At 41.3% G+C, this 23231-nt stretch overlaps 1 protein-coding gene across 8 annotated transcripts in view; it reads left to right on the plus strand.

The window, feature by feature from the left end:
* Nucleotides 1–2981: 2981 nt before the first annotated feature.
* The window catches only part of synrg (synergin, gamma), a 30946-nt gene continuing 10696 nt past the window's right edge, over nt 2982–23231 (plus strand). For 4 of the 8 annotated variants that reach the window (XM_077565483.1, XM_077565484.1, XM_077565485.1 and 1 more), the window contains exons 1-18: nt 2982–3064; nt 4652–4692; nt 5513–5658; nt 5872–5999; nt 7026–7131; nt 7221–7332; nt 7626–7985; nt 9459–9722; nt 10822–10902; nt 11098–11294; nt 11902–12147; nt 12452–12591; nt 13866–13981; nt 14082–14144; nt 15583–16443; nt 19757–20275; nt 21938–22101; nt 22178–22231. In XM_077565483.1, the coding sequence (XP_077421609.1) occupies nt 3030–3064; nt 4652–4692; nt 5513–5658; nt 5872–5999; nt 7026–7131; nt 7221–7332; nt 7626–7985; nt 9459–9722; nt 10822–10902; nt 11098–11294; nt 11902–12147; nt 12452–12591; nt 13866–13981; nt 14082–14144; nt 15583–16443; nt 19757–20275; nt 21938–22101; nt 22178–22231 (3633 nt within the window). In that variant the 5' untranslated portion in view covers nt 2982–3029. The remainder of the gene's footprint in view (nt 3065–4651; nt 4693–5512; nt 5659–5871; nt 6000–7025; nt 7132–7220; nt 7333–7625; nt 7986–9458; nt 9723–10821; nt 10903–11097; nt 11295–11901; nt 12148–12451; nt 12592–13865; nt 13982–14081; nt 14145–15582; nt 16444–19756; nt 20276–21937; nt 22102–22177; nt 22232–23231) is intronic. The other 4 variants (XM_077565489.1, XM_077565490.1, XM_077565487.1 and 1 more) reach the window with 3 other exon arrangements.

A 23231-nucleotide genomic window follows, 5' to 3' on the forward strand; every position in this document is an offset into this window, starting at 1 on the left:
TTTTTCTTTTTATTATTTTGATTTTAATTTAGTTGAGAGTGAGACATTTTATTATGCAGTGTGGTTTTTTTTTTTTGTTTATATTAACCGTTTTTTATTTTTTTTACTTCCTATTCAAGTTTCTTTTTTTTTTAAATTATTTTTCCATTACGAACAAAATGGCCTTTTCTAAGCAAACTGGCAGACTTTCTGTGCATTTTCAAGTATGACTTTTCTGGGTCTACTTAGGAAAAACATGACCACCAAATTTCATGTTTTTCAGTTCAACTGCATTTAGGGGCTGGATTTTTTTTTTTTAAACACCACGAATAATAATAAACCCCTTCCACATCATTGGGAAAACTAAAGAAATTGCTTGAATGATCATTTTTAGCCATCGTATCAGTCGAAAAGAAGACATTCCGTGAGGTAAACAACTTGGAGGGGTACCAATTGTTTAAAAACATTATGAAAGTGTTTATAGTAGACTGATGACGGCTGTTAAATTATGACTTGTGGTTTCCATAATTACATTGTGTGCAAAGCATGGCGGCAAACTTTGAGGACTCGCCCTAAACCCCTCCTCAAATGTGGTTGTAGTTACTAGTGCAACTTGTATCTCCCCGCAGTGTGTCCTCGTATCCCCACGTTGACCTGAAGCCCGGTGTCCCGCTGGGTTCAGTCTTGTAATCCCCTGATGTTGCTCAATTTGCTTTTCAATGACTCCTTTGATTTTCACACCCAGGAAGCCTGCAAAGATCTGAGCAAGCCCCTTTTTTTGTAACCTTTTTTCTCCTAGCTACAAAGGGGCCCTGCAAGCATCTGTTTTCATGTATTAGAGAGAGAGAGAGATAGATAGATAGATAGATAGATAGATAGATAGATAGATAGATAGATAGATAGATAGATAGATAGATAGATAGATAGATAGATAGATAGATAGATAGATAGATAGATAGATAGAGTTATCTGGCGAGATAGACAGATTGCTAACTAGCTAGCGAACTAGCTAGCTAGCGATCTGTCTAATGCTGCATTCAAGGAAAGTAGGAAGTCAGACTTCTCCAACCTCATACCACAAAGTGTGCACTGGAATGACCCTTTGAACTCGGGAGATCTGAGTTGCAAAATCGGGGGCTGGGGGTGGGGGGTGGGGGACCGCGGGAGTCATTTGACCAGCTTCAATATGACATCACTCAACAATTGTGAAACCTCGTAGAGTCTCAGACTGTGAAAATTGTGCTTGCAGAAGTTCGCGTGTGGAAACACAAGTCGTGTAAGTTATACACCTACCACCATTTTAAGCATACCTGTTTAAACCCAAATAAAGTTCAGCTGTTCCAATAGATTTTTGTGATCTTATTTTCTTGCTAGCAAAACCCATTGACTAATAATTCCCTCCACCTTGACTAAGGCACCAAATTCATACATACTGTTTATGTCACATAAACCCAGAGGGATGGATGAATATAAATAGATTCCACAAAAAGCAACAAAATAACATCCCGAAAAGAGGTTTTGTCGACGTCACTGTAGGTGGTGCTACACAGCGTTACCACGGCGACCACCCTCATCTCCATGACTGTTCATGCATCATCATGAGCAGCATAACAACAACAAGAAAAGAGGAGGCGTGATGATGGAAGAGCTCCGTGTCCTGCGCAAGTGTTTAGAGCGTCAAAGATGAGTCTCGGTCCCGGGGTCGCAGTGGTGACCAATTAGCCCCCTGACCCCTGACCCCCGCTGGGCCGCCTCCTCCGTGAGGCCCTTTGGGGCCCAGCTGGAGTTGATGTAGCATCCTTTCTTGTGACGCTGCTAAACACGCCGCCGCATTCAGCGCGCGCCTTCCACTTTCCGTCTCGTTGCATGCGCCTCTCAATGTGTCGCCGCAAGGTCAATTGTCATTGTTGTTTGTATTCTATTATTATTTCCAAATTGTGTTGTATCTGTCTTATAAAATGCCCAAAAAGCTTTTTCCTCTATTGTGATGCGAGGTGTTAAAACTGCTCACACGTTTCGAGGAGAATGTCTGACAGATTGATGTCGTCATGCTGATGCTGTCGCAACTTTGGCGTGATTTACGGCACACCGGTTAATGTTCACCTTTTTCGGCCCACCACCATTCACCCAGACGGGGGTATAATGGGTACAGGGGGGCCCAACCTGGAGGGGGGTCCACTCTGATCTGATCCCAGATCTGCGGATGGCCTCCCAGCAGAGGAGGAGGAGAAGACAGCTACAGCTACAGAGTGATGGAGCCTCATCGGGCTTCTAATGAACCTCAATTGGGGGCGTGAAGACATGCAAACATCTGTAATGAGCTGCCGTCTAATCACTAATGGGCAACGCCATTAATCACTCTTGCGGGGCTAATAATGGATATTCAGCTATTGACATTTAAAGTGGTGAAAATATGGTGCCTCCATGCCAAGGGAGCTCCACATAATGTGCCTGCTCACATTGTTGCCCAGCCAAGACACATGTGCTCATTCAAGCCCTCCGAAATCAGTTTTTTCCCCAATCCCTTGCTTATTTCTTTATTCCCTGAAGCAATTGCATTAATGACATCATCATCATCCTATTTCATGACAATTACATGGTTGGGGGTTCAAACTTGGATTAGGTTTCAAGCCTGAATTGGGGATTGCACCAATGGTTAGGGTTAGGTTTAAAATGTGTGATTTAAAGCCTGGGTTAGGGTTTCAAACTTTGTATTTCAATCTAGGGTATTATCCTTTTAGGGTTGCAAACAAGTATTAGTGTTCCAAACCATGTTTAATGTTTAAAATGAGGGTTTTAAGCCTGGATTCAAAACGGGCGAAGGTTGGGTCAGGGTTTCAAATGAAAGTTTCAAGACAAGTTTTCTTCGTTTTAACACACAACGGCCGACGCGGTTGTCAGACAGATAAACAGTGACACTTATTGGTCAATAGATGCACTGCAACAACACAGATTAAAGCGCGCCTGCGAGACTCAACACGGGGTTTAGAAGTTATTGTTCCCTTTTTGAATGACGTCATCTCCAGCCTGTGGCAACTGCCCTTCTCAAGATGGCGCTGCGGCCGGGATCATCTGGAGGTGGCAGGTACTCGAGCGCATTTACAATCCTCCTTATCTCCATTTTGTCATGGTTTTTCGACATTTATCCACCAACTACATCCGTCTAGCCTCTAAGCGGTCAATCGTGACGGCTTTAAAAGGGCGTCGACATCAGTGGGTTTGATGGTGGAAGCCGGCTGACGAGCTGGCTGGTTGCCATAGCTAACGTTAGCAGATGGGTCCTGTCACAAGAGGATTCGACCACGATGATTTAAGACAGTCTGACAGTCATGTCGTTATTTTTATGAACTATAATACAAATCGAGACTACTTTAATGTGTGGTTATGTCGTTTTATGTGAGTGATGTCGCCTCAATAGCGCCAATACGTACATTCGCGGGCCTATAGTGGTTTAATATTCAAATATGCCAGTATTATACTCCAATATTCAAAACAAAATGTCCCTTTCATTCAAAACAACAAAGATAACAAATTGAATAAAATCTGTTTTTGAGTGCAGTAAAATAAATAAAAAATCTATGCAGCCATTCAGCCATTTTCCCAACCGACCCCTGTCAAAACGTACTGGAGTTGGTGTTTATGAGCACTTTTTAAATAAAAGAAAGATAAATAACAAAGAGCACATGTACAAACGATAACAACCATGAATACTGCTCAGGTACCAAAGCATTTTCACTGTGGTAACAGCGCTACCTGTAAAATGCTCTTATTCTGAAAGCGCAAGCGCATTACTTCCGGTGCTGGATTGCTGATAAAGTCATTACTAACTTTAACAACTAATATCCATGGATTTATATGGAATTATAAATTCGTATTAATGTCACATGAAATACTCATTACGCAGTCACCGCAGGGTGAAATGCTGGAAGGCAACAGTGTATTTGATATTGTTACAATGGAAAGCTCTTAGTTATACAATAAAGTGGTAACCACTATGGAGGAGAAGTTGGCCAATAAGCGTCAGTCAGCATCCTCTCAATATTTAGTGTTAAGTACTAGTGAGCAAGCAGCATGAGAACTATTTCTTCATTTTCATGTATTTTTCATGCCGTGAGCCTGAGCCGTGTAAATAATGAATGGATGACACTGATACAGCAGAGGTGAAACTCAAGTCCAGCCCGTGTGGTGGAAATAATAATGGACACAATTACAGAAAGTGTGCGTCACATTGTTTATCAGCAAAGTCCGTTAAGGTTTATTTGAGACAAAAAGTTGCTATTTTTCTGTTCTGTTCAGCATAAACAGCAAAATGTGATAAAACAGGACTTTTTCTGTCCTTGGATGTTGTATAAGAGTTGTGAGGCTCATTCACTGGCGGTTGCTTTAAAAAACAACAACTGTCGAGCTGTCGATAAATGTATTAGACGAATAAACACTTCAGTGGCAGTAAATGGTTGGATTCCAATTGATGAATATAAACATATGGTACATGGCAGTGAATGGGTTAATATTTCAATATTTTAATATTTAATTTCTTAATATTTGTCATTTCTAAGTACGCCCACCACACAAATGAAAAACTTAAAATTGTTTGGTTGATGACATCGTATATTGAGCCATAAAATGCCACATGAGAAATATACTTACACATGTTTTTTTTCACCCCCTTTAGTTTCATGTATCCCGTTGGAGGGAGTTTGGGACCGCCGCAAGGTGAGTCACAATATTATGTTACCAAGCTTTTATTATATTTTTTTCTTAATTCTTTTTTTTTGACAGAGATTTCTTTTAATCTGATGTGCACAAAGATGTAATGTAATATTAAAATGTGTATGTTTTAAATGACTAGGGGAAAAGTCCATCATTTACTAAAATATTAACCTATGAATGTTTAAATAAATTTCTACCGAATATTTTATTAAATTTATTTATTATAATTTTTTGGGTGGGGCATTGGGGGGGGGGGGGGGCATATTGATTTTCTTTTATTTTTTTAATTGGAAAAAAATGAATATTTTCTTAGCAGTTTATGTAGTTTGGCTGATGATGGGGAAGAGATTACAAAAACTCTAATGTGATTGATACTCTTTATTTATTAGCAATAAATGCCACCTTACACAATTGAAATAAACACAACTACTAGATATTATCTACAGTCAAGTCTGCAAAGTTACGTTGTTTTTTTTTGCCCTTCTCCTAAAATGGGTGAATCACACTGCGGCTCCATAAGGCCCAGGCTGTTATTTAACCCAAACGTCTGCGGGTTTTTTTTTCCCCTCTCCTCTCATTTTGCTCCAAGCTGTTGAATAACAGATTGGCTTCTTGCTGGCCTCATCTTTCCCCAACTGCTCGGCAAATTCAATCACAAAGTCATCAACTCTATATTTCTATCAATTTTTCCTTCAGTGTGTATCAGGGGTGGGAAGTAGTGAAGTACACATATTCTGTTACTGTACATAGGTGGATTTAGACATCATTCTGTAAATAAATATACATCAAAATGTCATTTTTGCTGTTTGTTGTTTTTGTGCAGGCATGGTGCCCATGCAGCAGCAACAGCAACAACAACAGCCACAGCAACAGCAGCAGGGCTTCCCAATGGTCATGCAGCCAAATATGCAAAGCATGATGGGAATGAACTTTGGGGGACAGATGCCGCCAGGAGCCATGCCAATTCAGGTAGGTTCTAGACACATCCAATCATTCACTATTGCAGTGGACCGGTGCCCCCCAAAAAACAGAAACAAAAAAACAGTGGCAGGAACGGATTAATAGCATTTCCATTCATTTCAGTGGGGAAAGATGATTTGAGATATGATTGCCTTGCATTACAAGCACGCTCGCAGAATGAAATCAACTTGCATCTCGAGCACCGTTCACTGTATGTCGCAGGCCGGGATGGCGATCGGGATGCAGACCCCCGGGATGCCGTTTTTGGGCCAGCCCCAGTTTATGGGCATGAGAGCTGCTGGCCCACAGTATACCGCTGACATGCAGAAGCAAATGGCCGAGGAGCACCAGTAAGAAACACACACCTTTTCTCTATCATAATTAATAATGTGCACACTCAGTACATTCTTAGTCACTTTTGACCTGGGCCAAGAAAACCCATATAATAATAGTCTCGACCAAATCATGAATTATAGATCTTTTTGCGACTTTTGTTTTGCGCCACACTTGTTTGGTAGAATTTTGTGAATTTGTCATAGTAAAAATTATGTTGCAAGTTATAAAGTTCTTAATAATTTAGACATTGTAATTGAAGTAGATAAATAAACTCATTTATATTAATTAATGGTTCATTTGCACTTATTTTAGTGTAAGCCTAACCGATAAAACCAAAACATTTACATATCCTAAATCTAATTTTTTGGGGGAAAAAGCATATTAAATCGTAATCGCAAAAAGATTGCACACAGATTATTTAAAAAAAGAAGAAAAAAAAAGTTAAACACGAGCTGCTAATGACCCCACTCAACTTTTAGAGTTAACTCTCTACACTCTTATTTGCTGACGCCCATATCACCCACCAGGTCAGGCCCCGCCTTTAAAGCCATACACACTCAAAAGTCAGAAACCACAGTAGAACATGAGGCTTGGGGGGAGAAAACACCTGCAATATCAATTATTTATCCCATTACTTGATAAGTCAATTGGCAGAATACTAGAAATTAAAATACCGGTAATCGATGCAGCTCTAATTTCCGCCATTGCCACCATTTCTTTAACTTATACCGGTAAATCTAAAATGCGGAACAACCTCACTGTACAAAGTGTTCATATATTTTGTACCACCAGTACAAAAGAATGACATTTTCAAATTTTTGTTCATTTTGGGTCACTCGAGGTAAAGTCATCAAATTTCAGGGTACTTTTTTACTAATGTCAAATATCAAAAGAAGTCAGATTTGACCAAAATAGTAGGTAAGGATAAAACAAAGAAAGTAGTCCGCTTTCCATTGTTTGCAGCAAGAACACCTTTGATCTATTTTTAGAATGGCATTCTCAAGGGTGTCTGCGTTACAATTCCATTTGATTGTTTGTAGGAAGCGTCTGGAGCAGCAGCAGAAGATGCTGGAAGAGGACAGGAAACGGCGACAGTTCGAGGAGCAGAAGCAGAAGCTCAGGCTGCTCAGTAGCGTCAAACCCAAGGTGAGAAATCCGACTGTCTCTGGCATTCTTTATCCCGCTTTTCATCCACTCGCTCGCTCACCGGTTTTTCTTTTTTTGTGTGCACTCAGATGGGGGAAAAGAGCCGGGACGACGCCCTGGAGGCGATAAAGGGGAACCTGGACGGTTTCAGCAGGGACGCCAAGATGCACCCCACGCCGTCGTCGCAGAGCAAGAAGCCAGGTACAGCTTGGCAAACAAAAATAAACGATAGACAAAGAAATAAATAATCATTCATTCTCATTAATACAGCATTACAGGGCTCGCAATGTAAATAATGAAAATGCTTGGTGACCCGGGCTAAAGAATGGAGCGGGCTGCATGTGTCCCGTACTTTCCCCACCCATGCCCTAGAATCTACTATAGCGCCCCCTTCTGGGAGGTCTAATTGAATTTTGCTGTTTGATCCTAACGTCTTCATTTTTCGTGCGTGTGTGCGCGCGTCTTCCATCGTCACGATTTGCTCATTCTTGCAGACTCGACTTCATCATCATCATCATCGTCATCACCCCACTCGTCTGTCGCCACTCCCTCCCTCCCCCCGCCATTGTCCGAGGACAATGATGAATTTAGTGACTTTCAAGGGCCCGCCTCTTCCTCCTCCTCCTCCTCTTCCTCCGCGGCCTCCTCCCGCAGGACCGTCACGATCGGCTCCCTCGCCGCCGCTTTCCCCGAGGAGGACGAGGAGTTTAGTGGCTTTGTTCAGGGTCCCGTCGGTTGCGCACACTCGCCCCTTTCCTCTCAAGTCCGCGCTTCCCTCCCTTCCTCTGTGTCCATTCCCATTGCCGCTCCTCCGCACTCCGCCATCAACAGCGGCTCTCAAACTTCGCTTCAAGGTAAATTGTTTCTTTTGCTCATTTTCCATCCGTCTTTATGTACGCGTTGGATTAGCGGAAGGTTTTCATTGTTTAGTGCACGCGACCTCCGTCGGTAGCTTTAAAGCAAGGGTGGGCTACATTTGATATTTAAAAATGAACTGGCAGGTCATTCATTGATGGGGTAAAGAAAAATAATTTTAAAATGTGGCTGTAAAATTTTCCAAATAGTTTTTCAATAATGAAAGTATTCTTTCAAGTTTTGTTTTATTACCTGCGTTTAATTAGAATGAATTTGCAACGGCGTATTAAGGCTACGTATAAATATACACATTTTTATAGAGGGGGTTAATATTCCGTGAAAAAAACTCCCAAATTCACGAGAGAAAAAAATAGAATATTTGCAACCTTATAAAATGGCAAATTTGCGAGATGACTCGATGGCCCTCCCTAGGCAGTGCCTTTTTGAAAGTGAAAATGATTAATATGATGGTTTTATCTCTGCTAAAGCAATTACTATCTCCTTATTTGAAAACCCGACCGAAAAGTATAATTTAACGAGTTCTTCCGAGGCAGGCATTTTGCACACTTGGGAATTGTGACTTTGCACAAGCATCCTAGTAGGGCTATGCGTATTTCTGACAAGTTTTTTTCCCCCACACAAATATGCGAGTTTATTTCACAAAAATTTGTCAATTTTTTATTTGAAAATGTTCCACTTTATAATGTCACAAATTTACGGGTTTATTTCTCATAAATCTGTGTGGGTTTTTTTCTCGCAAATTTGCCACATTATAATGTCGCAACTATTCAAGTTTGGTGATTTTTGTTTCTCTAAGTAATAAAAAAATATATATAATTATACGTGGCCCAAATACGCCGTTGCATAAATTAACCAATTATTCAATGTGATCTTTTTTATTGTACGCCTAACATTATAGTTGCTAGTCCTTTTTTGCATTTGGAAGTCTTCAGAAAACAAGGGACTTTTTTTTTTTTTAATCAAGCACACTTGATATTTTTTATGTGACAGTAAGTTAAAAATACACTTCTAATCTTAACAATATGCTTGTTAAAAAAAAATATTTTAAGCAAGCACGGCCGAATAATATATTCATTCATTATTAACAATACAAAAAGTCATTTATTAAGATTTTTTATTTTTTTTTTGGTGAGTAATTCTTATTTTTGGGTATTGATGTTGTGACAGGAAGTTAAAAATGACTGGCTCTATTAATTACGTTCAAACTAGCATGTACCATGTAAGAGATTGTTTACTAGTGGTGCAAATCTCAGACTACCTAAACTTTTGCCACCTGTAAGTATGTACCGATATGTTGAAAGGTTTTATATTCCAAGCAACGAACAGCTGCATTCAAACATTTGTGCATCGCAGCAACTCTAAACATTCTTAGCAGCTGTCACATTTGAATGAAAAAGGCAGGTTGTCAGATGAAAAAAAGATGCTTGTTCCCCATTCGCACCTTTTTCTAGGCCCGTCCCTGGAAGAGAAACTTTTCTCCTCTTGCGACCTCACGGCCGGCAAGACGGCGCACTTGAACTTTAAAGCCAGGCAGACTTTGACAGCAATGAGTCCCAAAGCTCGAGTTTCCGCCCAGTTTCAAAGCAGCAGTAAGGCCAGGAACTGGGCGGCGGCTTCCGGGGACTTGGGTCTCAAGTCGGTCTTCGTCACGGAGAGGCTACCCGAGGCCCCCCCGACTTGCGCCAAGCCCTCCCCTCAAAGCGGTGGCGGCAGCGGTGAGAGAAGCCCGTTTCTTATGAGACCGCCGCAGTGTCTTCTGCCACTAAAATCGCAGCTTCCTCTCTTCTACTACGCCGTTGTCGGCTTTTCTAGCAATTTTTGTTGGCGTTTGAATCAAATCAAGCTGACGTCTTTTTGAAGAAATCGGATCGTTGTAAAGTGGGGCAAACCTTTACTCTCTTCCTCCTACATTTATTTCCAGGTTTTCTGCATTCAATGTGTCTGTCGGACTCTTGTGGAAATAATTGCTGCCGCTTCCTGCTGCCTGCTTTGGCCTAACATTGACTTTTTGCTCTATGCTGATGTTTTTATTTATCTTTCACGTCAAGGCAAACACTGAGGCTCTTCATAGAAATGACAAGATATAAATTGACAATGATGTGCAATGCTACCTTGTTTTACAAGTTTAATTTGTTCCAACTTTAACTTACTTGAATCATATAGTTGACTTTTTTAACCTTTATTCCAGAATATTTTTTATTCTATATGTAAATACCAATTGTTGAGTTTGATGACTTAATAGCGTTTGTGCACAGTACTAGTACGCACATTTGTTTGCTCGTGTGATGTCACATCAGTTTGTGCAAGCACGTTATTGAGGGGTAGCATGCTAGCTAATATCGTTGATGAGGCAAGCAGGTATTTATGAATGTAACACGGGTTCGTGATTCTGTTGGCGTTAATGCTTTATGATACTCTCTGCTTTAGTGCATTGCTGTCATTGTGGAATCTACTGCATATGAAATGACAAGCCCATTTTTAGTGAGGGCGTAGTCATTATTGGTTTTGGTTAAAGAAATATAAAGAAAAAAATTAAACCTAGCGATGGCTTGTAAGCTGAAAAGCTCGTAACTTAAGGTACCATTGCATTGTATTAACCTAAAACAACAATCTGGGTCAGTACAATCAAATGGTAAATCCCATTTTTGTGCGTTACATCTGCACGAGCTTTCCAGTGATGATTTTTGTGGATTTTTTTGGATACCAGCAGGGGCTCTGCTGCCAAGAGGCTTGGCAACTGGCAACTCGTATTCCCTTACAAAGCTGATACTACAACAACAAAAATAACTGTGTGTGTGTGTTTGATTGCCACAGGGGGTGTTGGCGTGTATCCACAACAAGAACACATCCAGTCCATCCCGCCAGCTTGGCTTTACAACGACAGCCTCATCCCAGGTAATCTTTGGATTTTGATATGTTGTAATGGTGCCAAGTTTAAATAAATACATTCTTTAGGGGTTAAAAAAATAAAAAATCTGAAAAAGTAATGAAATAACCACATTCTGGTACATGTGGCTAAGGGGTCAAATTGACTCCGAAACGTTTAGTCAGTTCTCAAAAAGCAACATTTTCTTGCTTTTCTGCCCTCAGAGATGTTCAAGAAGGTTCTAGAGTTCAGCATGACCCCGGCCGGGATCGACACGGCCAAGCTGTATCCGCTTCTCATGTCGTCGGGTCTTCCGCGGGAGGCCTTGGGCCAAATCTGGGCGTCGGCCAACCGCACAACACCTGGCATGCTGACAAAGGAGGAGTTGTACACCGTGCTGGCGCTGATTGGTGTGGCGCAGGTGAAACTGTAGTGACAAGAACGGCCATTTTGATGCATTTAATGGATTTTTTTAAAAATTTATAATTTATGTAATTTGTTTTTATTAGGCCGTTTATTTCATTATGCTATTTATATTTGTTGTTGTTTGTGCCAACATTTTAGGCTATGTAAGTAGATGAAATAAAGTTAATTTAAACTGCATTAATTAATGACATTGAAAAATATATTTACTAGTATTTATCCCAGAACGTGATTTCATAACCAATATGTAATTTATCTGTTGTTTTAAACTTGCATAGAAAATACAAACTGCTAAATTATAATGTAAAATCATTATTTAAATGGTCAATTAATTTATTAAATTGTCAAATAGAATTTTAATTGTTTAATATTTATTACATTGAACGTATTTAATGATCATTTAATTTAATTTTTTAATTTTAATTTTTTTTTGTAAATTTTTTATTTATTTACCGACGTTTGTATTCCGACTTGAATTTCATAAACTGGAAAGTACTATTAAAATAATGCACCTTGAGAGAAATCTATCATCAAGGACGTGGCGGGCGAGATCAGTGATTTGTCAAACTGTATTGTTGATGAAAAATAATATTTGTGCGTTTCAGAGCGGCCTACCAGCGATGAATGTGGAAATCCTCAGTCAGTTCCCGTCTCCGCCGGTGCCCAATCTGCATGCCCTCGCTATGGCCTTAGCACCTGTCATGCCCCAGCATCAGCAGCCCATGATGACCCACCCGCCAGTGTCCATGCCCATGCCCATGCCCACCCCACCCCCGACTGGCATGCCTCCCATGACGGCGGCGCCGCCGGCTCCCGCACCCGCCAACTTCATTGCGACTTTCCCTCCTCAGGTAACACTTGTGACTTACGAGTGCCCCAAAAAAAATTTCCACGTAGGTTTTTCTCGCGAGAAGATTGAGATGTTATTCTGCTATTATTGTGCAATTTGGCAGATGGTGAGCGGGTCTTCAAAAATGATGCTAGGCCAGTTAAAAATTTACTGTAAAACTCAACAAAAAATAGGATTATATGTTGTGTATTTACTCAAACCAGATTCGTTTGCTAGCTCAATGCTAACACAAAATGCTAAATGTGGACTAATAAAACTGTTACTATAGCTGTACTATAAAGTTACTTGTTCTTCCACACCTTAAGGGGACCAAAGTAGAAGACGACGACTTCCAGGACTTCCAGGAGGCACCCAAGGCCGGAACCGGTGACCAGGCATTCACTGACTTCCAGGGGGAGTCGAGCGCAAAATTCCCCGCCAGCGCAGCGGCGCAGCATCAAAACAGGTAACGCGTTCATATTCAGCCCCAGCGCTTCCTCATTAAAGCGTGGTCATCCTGCATATTGTGCTCCGTTAAGTCTCATTTCTACCTTGGCCGAAGCTCTTCGCCATAACAATGAGTTTGGGTCAGCTCCTAATGAATTAATTTCAGCGGGCGCTCGATTAGTTCATTCCTCCGTATTACTTCACCAGCCGAAACGGAAAGGCAATTATACATCAAGAGATGAAGATGAGGCGGAACTAAATTATCTGGCATCTCAGCGGTGTTAAGTTTCCTTCACGTTTGTAAGGACGGTGGAGACTTTTGGACTGACATTGTAGTTTAATAAAGAGCGCGACAAAAAAAAGCTTGTTAGGAATCGACAACAATTGTATGCTTGTCATCACAAAGCGTCTCGGTGTTGAGCCCTTTTCACGCTGCACTTACCACAGTCAACCACCTCTTTACTACTTTAATTCCGACATACCCTAAAAACTTTCCATAAAACTTCATCTTCAGCCCATAGATGCTTATTAACTCATTCACTGCCATTGACGGCTATAGACGTCAAAAATTCATTTGAACTATTTCTATTAGTCTAACTTTTTTTTTTGTCAACAAGAGTATGAAAATCTAGATTTTTTACTGTACATTTAGAACAGCTATAACATTTGTGATTAACTCTTTGACTGCCAAAAACGTTAAATAACGTTTAGTAAAATCCTACAGAGGAGTGCCAAGGACGTTAAAAGACGTTTGTTTCAAAACAGAGCATTTCGGTGAAAGTAACCATTTTCTATTGTTGATTACTGAAGAACGGAATAAGGTAGAAACAAACTTTTTTTTTTCTGATGAAAGATGAGAGTCCAATCTTTCATTTGGTAGTATGTGTGTTTCCATAGTCCAAACACATACTTTTCTGTGGACCTTGAAAGATCAGTCAAAATGCTTAAATCGGCTGGCACCCACGGCATCCCTTTTCTAAAAACGTCTGGCAGTCAAAGAGTTAATTGTGAGTTAACTAGTGAAGTCATGCGATTAATTACGAGTAAAAAAATTAATCGCGCTAATTTTTTTAAATTGTAATTAATCGCATGACTTCAATAGTTAACTCACGATTAATCACACAATTTATATCTGTTCTAAATTTACAATAGGTTTTTATACTCTTGTTAACAAAAGTGGGAAAAAAATGTTAAACTAATAGAAATAGTTCAAATGAATTTTTGACGTCTATAGCCGTCAATGGCAGTGAATGAGTTAATGTGATGGTCTCGCACCTGCCTAATATCTTTCAGCGCACCTGCCATGTTGACACCTCTGTCTGGGGCCTCCTCAGCCTCTTCTGATAAGTACGCCGTCTTCAAGCAGCTTTCTGTAGATCAGCCCACCGAAGTCACGCTCCCGACCTCAGGTACAAGTTTGACATCCTGTGTGTGTGTTAGTATTTGTTTGATGCTTCTTCTTTTTTTTTTTTTTTCAACCTTACATTCCATTTTTTTCCCTCCACTTAGATGGGGGGGACAAATACAGCGTGTTTAGACACTTAGAAAATCCTACTGACAAGAAACCACTAGGTAAGAAGTTTTTACTTCCATGTTTACATACCCACACTAGCGCAAATTTTTTACACTAACTACCACCCGACGTTTAAGACCAACGTTACTTTGTATTTTAAGTTTTGTAAAGATGAAACGAAGTAGGGTGTGCTGTAATTCACTTGTTACGTTAGATTGTTTTCTACAGCTTCAATGTTGATCCCATTTTTTCCCCTTCCCCGTTTCATTAGAACAGTTTGCAATATGGACCAGTCTTACAAGTCCAGTAAGTCGTGCTCTTAGTCTGCAGTGTGTCTCTTCCATTTCATTCAACATTGGATGAGCTACTGATTATTTCTAGAGTGTATTCTGAGTGTTTTTACTTCATGACTGACTGTGGACGGTCTTGCAATCTTCTCCGGATAACTATTGACGACATCCTCACACACGGGCCACGTATAAATATTTTCTTTTTAGAGGATGGTGGCAATATTCAGAGAAAAAAAACTTTGCGACTATAAAGTGGCAGGTTTGCGAGAAAAAAACCCTCAGAAACTTACGAGAAATACATGTATCATAGCTATAATGTAATCATGTGAGGATTCGTTGGTTAATAGGACACTTTTTATAAAATGAAAAGGCAGGATGGAGACTGATTCATTCTTAAATTAAACTTTACTCGTCATACACGGCAGCTTGAGCGACAACACTTCCTGATCCCCTATCAGCTGACTAACACGAACCAATCAGAAGCTAGCACACTTTAGGTAAATGCAAGTGAATGACGGAGACGACACGTGTACAAAAAAATACCAAAATGTATGAATGTGTAAATAATAATTCTGGAAACATAAATGTACATGTAAATATACATTTGAACAAATTAACTTAAATGCTTGATCCTCAGGGTTCGCAAAGCAAGGCGTCCTTGCCCAACACTTCAAAATGGGAATGCTTAACATGATATGGTTAAAGCCATTACTATCTCCATTTTTGAAAACCCGACCGGAAAGTATTGGCAAAACATCCGAGTAGTACGCTACGTGTATTTATTTTTCTCGCAAATCTGCCACTTTATAAAGTCGCAAATTTGCCACTTAATAAACTCGCAAAAGTGGCAAATTTACATTTTTTTTTTTCTCAGAATATTGCCCTCACCCTCGCCCTCTAAAAAATATATATTTATACGTGGCCCTAATACACCGTCGTAATATCTGGCAGTGCAACACTATACGCAAGTTTTTGTCATCATTTTCAGTTCAGGTCAGGGGTAGCCACCTGGAAGTACACTGGCGCCGAATTGTTAAATTTGTCACTGGCAGACCTTTTTAATGAGTCAGGCTTTCCTCAGATCCTCCCCTGGAAGTGTTTTTCCAGTATGTGCAGTGTGACGATCTCTTTTTTGAGCGTTTCTAAGTTAGTGGTAGATGCTCTCTTTCTGTACACTACAGTTTTGTTGTGTTTTTTTGGTTCGCAGGCGAGGGATTTGCCGATTTCAAGTCCGTCCGAACTGACGACGGCTTCACGGACTTTAAAACCGCAGACAGCGTCTCCCCACTAGAGCCTTCGGATCAGGCCAAAATCTTCCAGCCCGCCTTCCCTTCTGCTTTCCCCAACTCACAATCTCTACAGCAGCCACCGGCCGCTTCTGTTTCTCAAGCCAAAAACCCTCTCAACATGGCAGACCTGGATCTTTTCTCTTCCATCGCTCCCTCCGCGCTGCCTGCCGCCGACACGCAAACCGGTACATTACCTCCTTCTCTGGTGCTCGCGCCGGGTGGCGCCAAGCCCGCCGGCTTTGGGGACTTCGCCTTATTTGGCTCTTCGTCCTCAGAGGCCTCTCAAGCTCCGGCGGTGGCACCACAGGACGATTTTGCGGACTTCATGGCATTCGGGAGTTCTGGCGGGGAGCCCAAAAGCGAGAGCAGCGCGGCGGTCCAAAGCGAGACCTCCTCTCAGCAGAGCTCGGACAAGTACGACGTGTTCAAGCAGCTGTCCTTAGAAGGCGGCGGCCTGGCCTACGACGACACTAAGGACAGCGGCGACGACTTTGCCGACTTCCAGTCGTCCAAATTCTGCACGGCGCTCGGCGCCTCGGAAAAGACCCTGGTGGACAAGGTGGCCGCCTTCAAGCAGGGCAAGGAGGACTGCGCCTCGGTCAAATCCCTGGACCTCCCGTCCATCGGGGGCAGCAGCGCCGGGAAGGACGACTCTGAGGACGCGCTGTCGGTGCAGCTGGACATGAAGCTCACCGACGTGGGCGGGGACTTGAAGCACGTGATGTCGGACAGCTCGCTGGATCTGACGGGGCTCTCGTCTCACCAGCCGCCCGCTACAGGTGAGGAACTAGTGCGCTTGCTCTGGTGAGGGGCCCTCACACTCATGCGCACAAACACACACACACACAGTATGTTCAAAACACTCACAATATAGTAACATATCAGATTGGATGTCAAGCATCATCCTCCATTTCAACTTTTAGCATTCATCTCATTTATCTATCTAGCTATCTCTCTATCTATCTCTATATCTATTTATTTATTTATTTATTTAAATCCTCTTAATTCTAGTAGTTGTTGCTCCATTGATGTCCACATTGTCTTGCCTCCTTTGTTGTCATCATTTAAGATGTCCACTTGAAGGGGAAATTAATGTTTTAAAACCGCTAGAAAGATTTGAAAATCGCCCCGGTAATTTATTGTTTATATTTGCAATAGAGTGTTTAGAGGTCGAGCTCTGCCATTAGTAATTGACACCTACCGAAAAAGGTTTGTCATTTCGCTATAGATACCACAAGATGGCAGCAAAGCAGTTTTTCCCATTAGACAAGGTTGACAAGGCCTGATGAGCTAAAGCTGCCCTCACTTCAGCATCCTTGCCAGCAACATGCCATGAGATGGCGTCAAAGTAATATTTTCATATTAGACATGGCTTTGGCCTGAGCACAAATGAGCAAATAGGAGAGTTTTTTCAGCAAATAACAGAGAATAGGTTCCCCCCCAAAAATATCAGCAAATATGCACGTTCACAACTGCTTAAACCAGTGGTGTTCAAACTACGGCCCGGGAGCCATTTGTGGTCTGCCATTCAAGAAAAATCACAAAAAATTACACTTGACACTGCGTGGAAGGCTATTTAAAAGAAGGTGGGCGGAGTGCCTCAGCCAAATTTAATATTGGGGTCTAAGGAACTGAGCGATTTAAAAGAAAAAGGGGTTCTTAAAAGCAGCACATATTGTCCACTTGTTATTTTTATTTATTTTTTTACTTTCTAAAAATTTGTGACCACCCCGGCACAAACCCCCGCACTCCTGCCCCCGCCCCCGCACCCGCCCTTGGCCCTATACTAACTGCCTACGAGCTGTATATGTATAATCTGTACGTATACCATGCAGTTTATACAGTAGTCTGTTTGTGAGATGGGAGGAGCAAGATGGCCGCCCTGTGACTTCAACGGCTTGCAGGGCCGTGTATGGGCTATCGGCTATCCGGTCATATATTCAGACCAGTGGGTCGACCTCATCCCAGCGAAATTGCGTGTTCAAATCATGCCCTTTCTATCCGGACCATTTACTTATCCGTTCACTTATTCATTCAGTCATTCATTTAGAACCTTCATCAGTCATGTTTTCATGAACAACATGATTCAATCCAGTTGTGCATCGCCATTGCCTTATAGATGAAGACATTTAGGACACCGAAGCATTAACACAAACATGGACGCATTCCAACAAAGCTCTTGTTTTTCTGTAACGGCTCCTTTCAAGTCTATTTTTATCTAAAAGCGTTTTTTGGAGAGCCACAGAGCATCTTGTGTTGTTCAGCCCAGTTTGACGCGCCGCCTGTTTCTGAACATGCACGCGTGCTCGACACTCTTAAAGAGACAGTATTCCTTTTGTCAAGTGGCTTTCCGATACAGTGCACAGAAGGAATCTGTTATCGTTTTTTTTGTTGTTGTTGTTTTGGCTCTGAATTGTCATGTCCGCTTTGACGATATGTTCCTCGTCCGCTATTTACCCATCATGCCCTGCTTCCTGCTGCCTTTTTCAATTTGTGAAATTGACAAGTACACAGACCACCCCAGATGCCATTTTATGTGTTAGGGAGAAAAATGTATTGAATTTTATTTTGATGACAAGAGATAGACGCTCTTAGTTTGTCATGAAGACACAAGTTGTTGTGATATCCGGTAGATTAAAAGTTTGCTTTTACTATAGAGTACTAGTCGTACTAAGACTGCTCTTACAAACCGTCACTAAAACAAGAGGAAAAAAGGATACTGTCTCTTTAAATATTCTTTTTGGATGTAATTTAAAGTCCTTTTTGGGGGATGTTAAGAATGTTTGGCTGCTTTATAACCCTTTGAGTGCTTGATAACGTCACATAATTGTTTAAAAGCATACAACATGACCAATTTATAGCCTCTGCATTGCGTTTTTCAATGTCTTTTGAGTCCTCAAAGGGTACTAAATGTAGTTTTTCCTAAACAAAAAAAGTGTTGCTTTCCAACCTGGTAGCTGAATGGATTTTGTCACTTCCTCCTCCGAATGACTGATTCGAGTCTGTGAACGTGCCTTCTCACTTTGGTGTTTGTGCTTTTCTTTCTCTTTGGTTTCACTTGTTTCTTTTCTGCCCCTTTGCTCTGCATGCCCTTGTATAACGCAACAAATCTGAAGTCTAGTTTTACACGTGTTAGTTTGCCGAAAGTCTCTTCTTGTAACGAGAGACCTCTCTTCTACTTTGTGACCTTTTCTGGCTCTCTTCTCTCATGTTGTGGTAATAAATATTCCTCTTGGTATGGCTCAAAAATGGGTGCCGTCTTATTTTTCCTTCTTTTCTTCCTTTCAGTGTTTCACATAAAGCACTAAATCCTTGTCAATTTCACAAATTGTTTTTTTTGGGGGGGCTGCATTGGACACTGCAAAAAAAAAGAAGTTTGGGCGGCATTTAACGATGCTGCTGTTTTTTTGTGTGTCTGTGTGTTTTATTATTATTTATTCGAGAGTTAGGCTTTTATTTGTAGATTTTGTTTTTATATCTACTAAAATGTATGTTTTCATTTTTCACAATTACTATTTAATTTCGATAATATTTTTGTTCAAATGACTGAATCAGCACACCAGCACAATTTCCCCCCAAATCCGTACAGCACGAGCACCGCCACCAGGCTGCGCTGTTGACAAGATTGAATGAGTCATGCTCTCTTGTCGATAGTCTCGTATTGTCACCTGACCATATGACTCATCGCGCTACTACTGTAAATACCTTTAAGCTGCTGATATCAGCTATGATACTTAATTGGGACAAATTTATTCTGCTCTCCAGGCAAAACAAGATTTTTACTGAAAAACTGACACATAAAACAGAATTGAACATTGTTTATTTGAAAGAAACTCTGGGTGTGTAGACTTTTTATATCCACTGTATACTGTAGTAACCTAAACACCATGACTTTATAATGTGTGATACAGATGATGCTCACTGTATATTTTCATCTGTCAGAGGTAAGTCTACCATTAGAAAAGAAGAGCGATCACTTGAAGACTCGGCACCCTTTGAAAGGACACGAATGTCTGTCATCGGTCTTCAGTTTGTCACTCAGCATCTTCGCTTTTCCCAGGACGCACTGGCATGTCTGTGTTGTCATTGCAGAGGGAGACGACATGAAATTTGACCCGTTCGGGACCTCGGGCCTCAGCAGCCTGGCCAATTATGACTGGTCTGACCGGGAGGAGTGCGTCACTGGCGAGCCCCAGAAGCCGCAGGGCAACGGTGGGGCCGCCCCGCCGCCCTTTACGCCGACTCGAAAAGCCCAACTGAACACGGACAGCATCTCGGCCGCCTCACCTGCCAAGATCGCCTCGTCCGTCCGCGCCGAGGTCGAGAAATTCCAAGCCTTCGCCGACTTCGCCGGTAGGGAACAGCAGGGCGGCGAAGACGAAGACGACTTTGGGGACTTCGCCGGCACCGTTTCTGAGAAACCCGACTCGCCCGGCGACGTTGGCTCGGAGGCCAACCCGAGCGAGACCTCGGACGACTTTGGTGCCTTCCAGGGAGACAAGCCGAAGTTTGGCAAGTCCGACTTCCTGAAGGCTAGCGCGCAGCCTAAAGTCAAATCCAGCGAGGAGATGATCAAGAACGAGCTGGCCACATTTGACTTGTCTGTTCAAGGTGAGATCTTTTTGTTTGTTTGTCTGTTTTTCAATCATGATAGCACATATTCCCATAACCTTATTATCATTGTTAAAAAACCCAAACTTGTGTCCCGACTAATGTTGCAAAAGGTTTGAACATTTCAGGAAAATGTCCAAGGAATGAAAAGCTCTTTAACGAAAACACAGGTGTCCAAAATACAGTAGGCAATAAACTTATGTTAATATGTGCTGAATAATTATTTTCCATAACAGAACTAAATGGTAGTTATGTTTACCTTAAATGGTAATCACTAGTGCGCTAATGCTAATCGCGATTGCTAACGTTTAGCATAAGCTAACGGGGTATATGCCACGGAGGAGGCGGGACTTCCTACTTCCTGGTTTTTAGTAGTTGTATCCACTATGTAGTTAAAATGATGTATGTGTGAACTAAATGGTGGTTTGTGTTTGTTTACTTTAAAAGGTAAGTGCTAGCGCGCTAATGCTCATTGTGATTGCTAAACGTATAGCATAGGCTAATTTTGGTGTTCAATAATGCATATGTACAGAAAATAATGAGTAGTTGTACCGATTCAATTCAACTCATGTTCAACCCTAGTAGATTAACAAAAAATAAATACATGAAAAAATGTATACATTTTTTAAGGGAGGTGGTTAGTGACAGCCCTAATCTGTTCGGTGAAGTGATGTATTTGTCATTGCGTTTGTTACTTAACACCCTGTGGCCTTTTGATTTACAAGTAGTCACTTGCGTTTTGCTGTTCTAAAAACCCGTTGTTTACAAACATTATGAAAAGGTTTGTATAATAGCGTAGAAACATGGAAGTGTGTACCCTCGCTGGCCCTCCCTCCCGCTCCCCCTTCAGGGTGCAATAAAGCTGTCAGGCATTAGATGGCGGCGTTGAGATGACAGGCTTAATGGCACTGATGATTGCTGAGAATGGCTCGGCAAAGGGCAACGCGTTGATGAACCGCATCACTTTGAGGACGGCGTTATGCGCTGTGAATAATTTATTTAACGTTTCCCGCGCATTTGCTAAAGATTGATCTACCTCAGCTGCATTTTATTTGTTTTCGCGTTGTCTTGTTTGCCAAGTGCAAGTGTAAGAGGATCATATATGGGGAGGGTGACGCATGTCTCTGCAGGGGGTGAGGCTGATGGGTAGCGGTGGTGCTCGTGTTACCTCAGCCAAGACATTTTGCTCACGTGCCTCACCTGGCATAAGCTTGCTCGCATTCCAGTGGCGGCCTGCTAGTATTTGCGTGCCAATCAATTATTCATTGATGACTATTTATGCATCCATCTGGTGTGTCATTATTGTTTGTCCCAAATTGTTTAGTCATTCTGCTTTTTTTCCAGGCAGAATGAAGCGCTGATAACTCAAACAATTCATATCGCAAATCACCTTTACTCAATGGAATGAATGGAAATGCTATTAATTCATTCCAGCCCTACCAAATACTCCCCTTAAAAATACCACTGCGGCAAAAATACCTGAACATTAAATGGAAAATGTGAGCACAAAGCACACCTGTACTTTCATGTCGTGAAATTTGCTGCCGTCATCTAGTGGCGGAGTATCTGAAGCTCAAAGTGTCACATTTTTGCTCGTAACACAAAGCCAGCTACTGTATGTGATTAAACTCAATGAAAATGTGTCCCATTTCTGACCTTCAGGCTCCCACAAGCGCAGTCACAGCCTGGGAGAGAAGGAGATCGGTCGCCTGCCCGCTTCGCTGCCTCCAGAGCAGCCCTTTCGAGACCGATCGAGCACCCTGAGCGAGAAGCCCACCTTGCCCGTCATCCGAGACAAGTACAAGGATCTGACCGGGGAGGTGGAGGTAACCCATCAGGACCACTAAATATCAGGTTTTTCAAAATACTTTTATTGACGGCTCTCGGTTTGTGATGTTGCAGGAGAGCGAGCGCTATGCTTACGAGTGGCAGCGGTGTTTGGAAAGTGCTCTTGAGGTTTGTACTTATTCAACACCTCAACATCATTTCATGTACCTGAAGGTACTTCCATCATTGATAATTTTTTTTTTATAATACTTTATTTCCAAAATTTAAAATGACAATACAACAAAAGAGCATAATTTGACAATTGTGTCAAAAAACAAACAGCAAACGGAGACGTTAAACCAGCTACTCCACAAAACAAGTGTGAAATATAACTGTTTTTGTTCTTCTTAAATAATAAAAACTGACTACAAAATAAAAAACATTTACAAAAGAAAAAAATTGCTGTTCGAAATGGAATAGGATGAAGCAACTAGTCCTATCCCGGTTTTACCTCACTTTTTACTTTATTAACTCATTATTTGTAAATGTCTTAACAAACATTGTACTTTCAAGGACTGTTTTGTTATTATTCCTCCCTAGTGTATTTAGCAAAATGATTTTTTTTATAAAAAAATTTAAATTGACAAATACTTGTACTTTTTAAAATATTTTTCCTCTTATTACAGTAGCTGTCCAATGTTGGTCTGAACCACTTTGAAAAATAATTTAATTCCGATTTTTATCCCTCAATATTGCGATTATGATTTAATATACAATTGTTTTTCAAAGTCTACTTCCCATGTATATAGGTTAGGCTTATGCTAGAAAAGAAAATGAATCATGAATTAATATAAAAGAGAAATTATTTATCTACTATTATTATTATGATCTACTTTCGCTAAGAATAACAAATTTAATTCAGTGATTCTTTCACGTACCACTAGAGGGAGCCCATCTACCACTAGTGCCAGAGCCATGTATAGAGAGAGTTTGGCCAATAAGATGGTGTCCATATATCATGTGACCAGCAGCTGTGATTGGTCAACTGTTGGTCACATGACATATGGACGCCATGTTGTTACCCTGCTGAAGCCGAGTTGGCCAAACTTTCTCTATTTACGGCTCTTATTTACATGTTGGCAAAGTACACTTGCATTTTTCAGCCTTGGCGAAAATAAACATGTTAAAC

This window comes from Vanacampus margaritifer, chromosome 5 (assembly GCF_051991255.1).
Source record: "Vanacampus margaritifer isolate UIUO_Vmar chromosome 5, RoL_Vmar_1.0, whole genome shotgun sequence".
Classification (NCBI taxonomy): Eukaryota; Metazoa; Chordata; class Actinopteri; order Syngnathiformes; family Syngnathidae; genus Vanacampus; species Vanacampus margaritifer.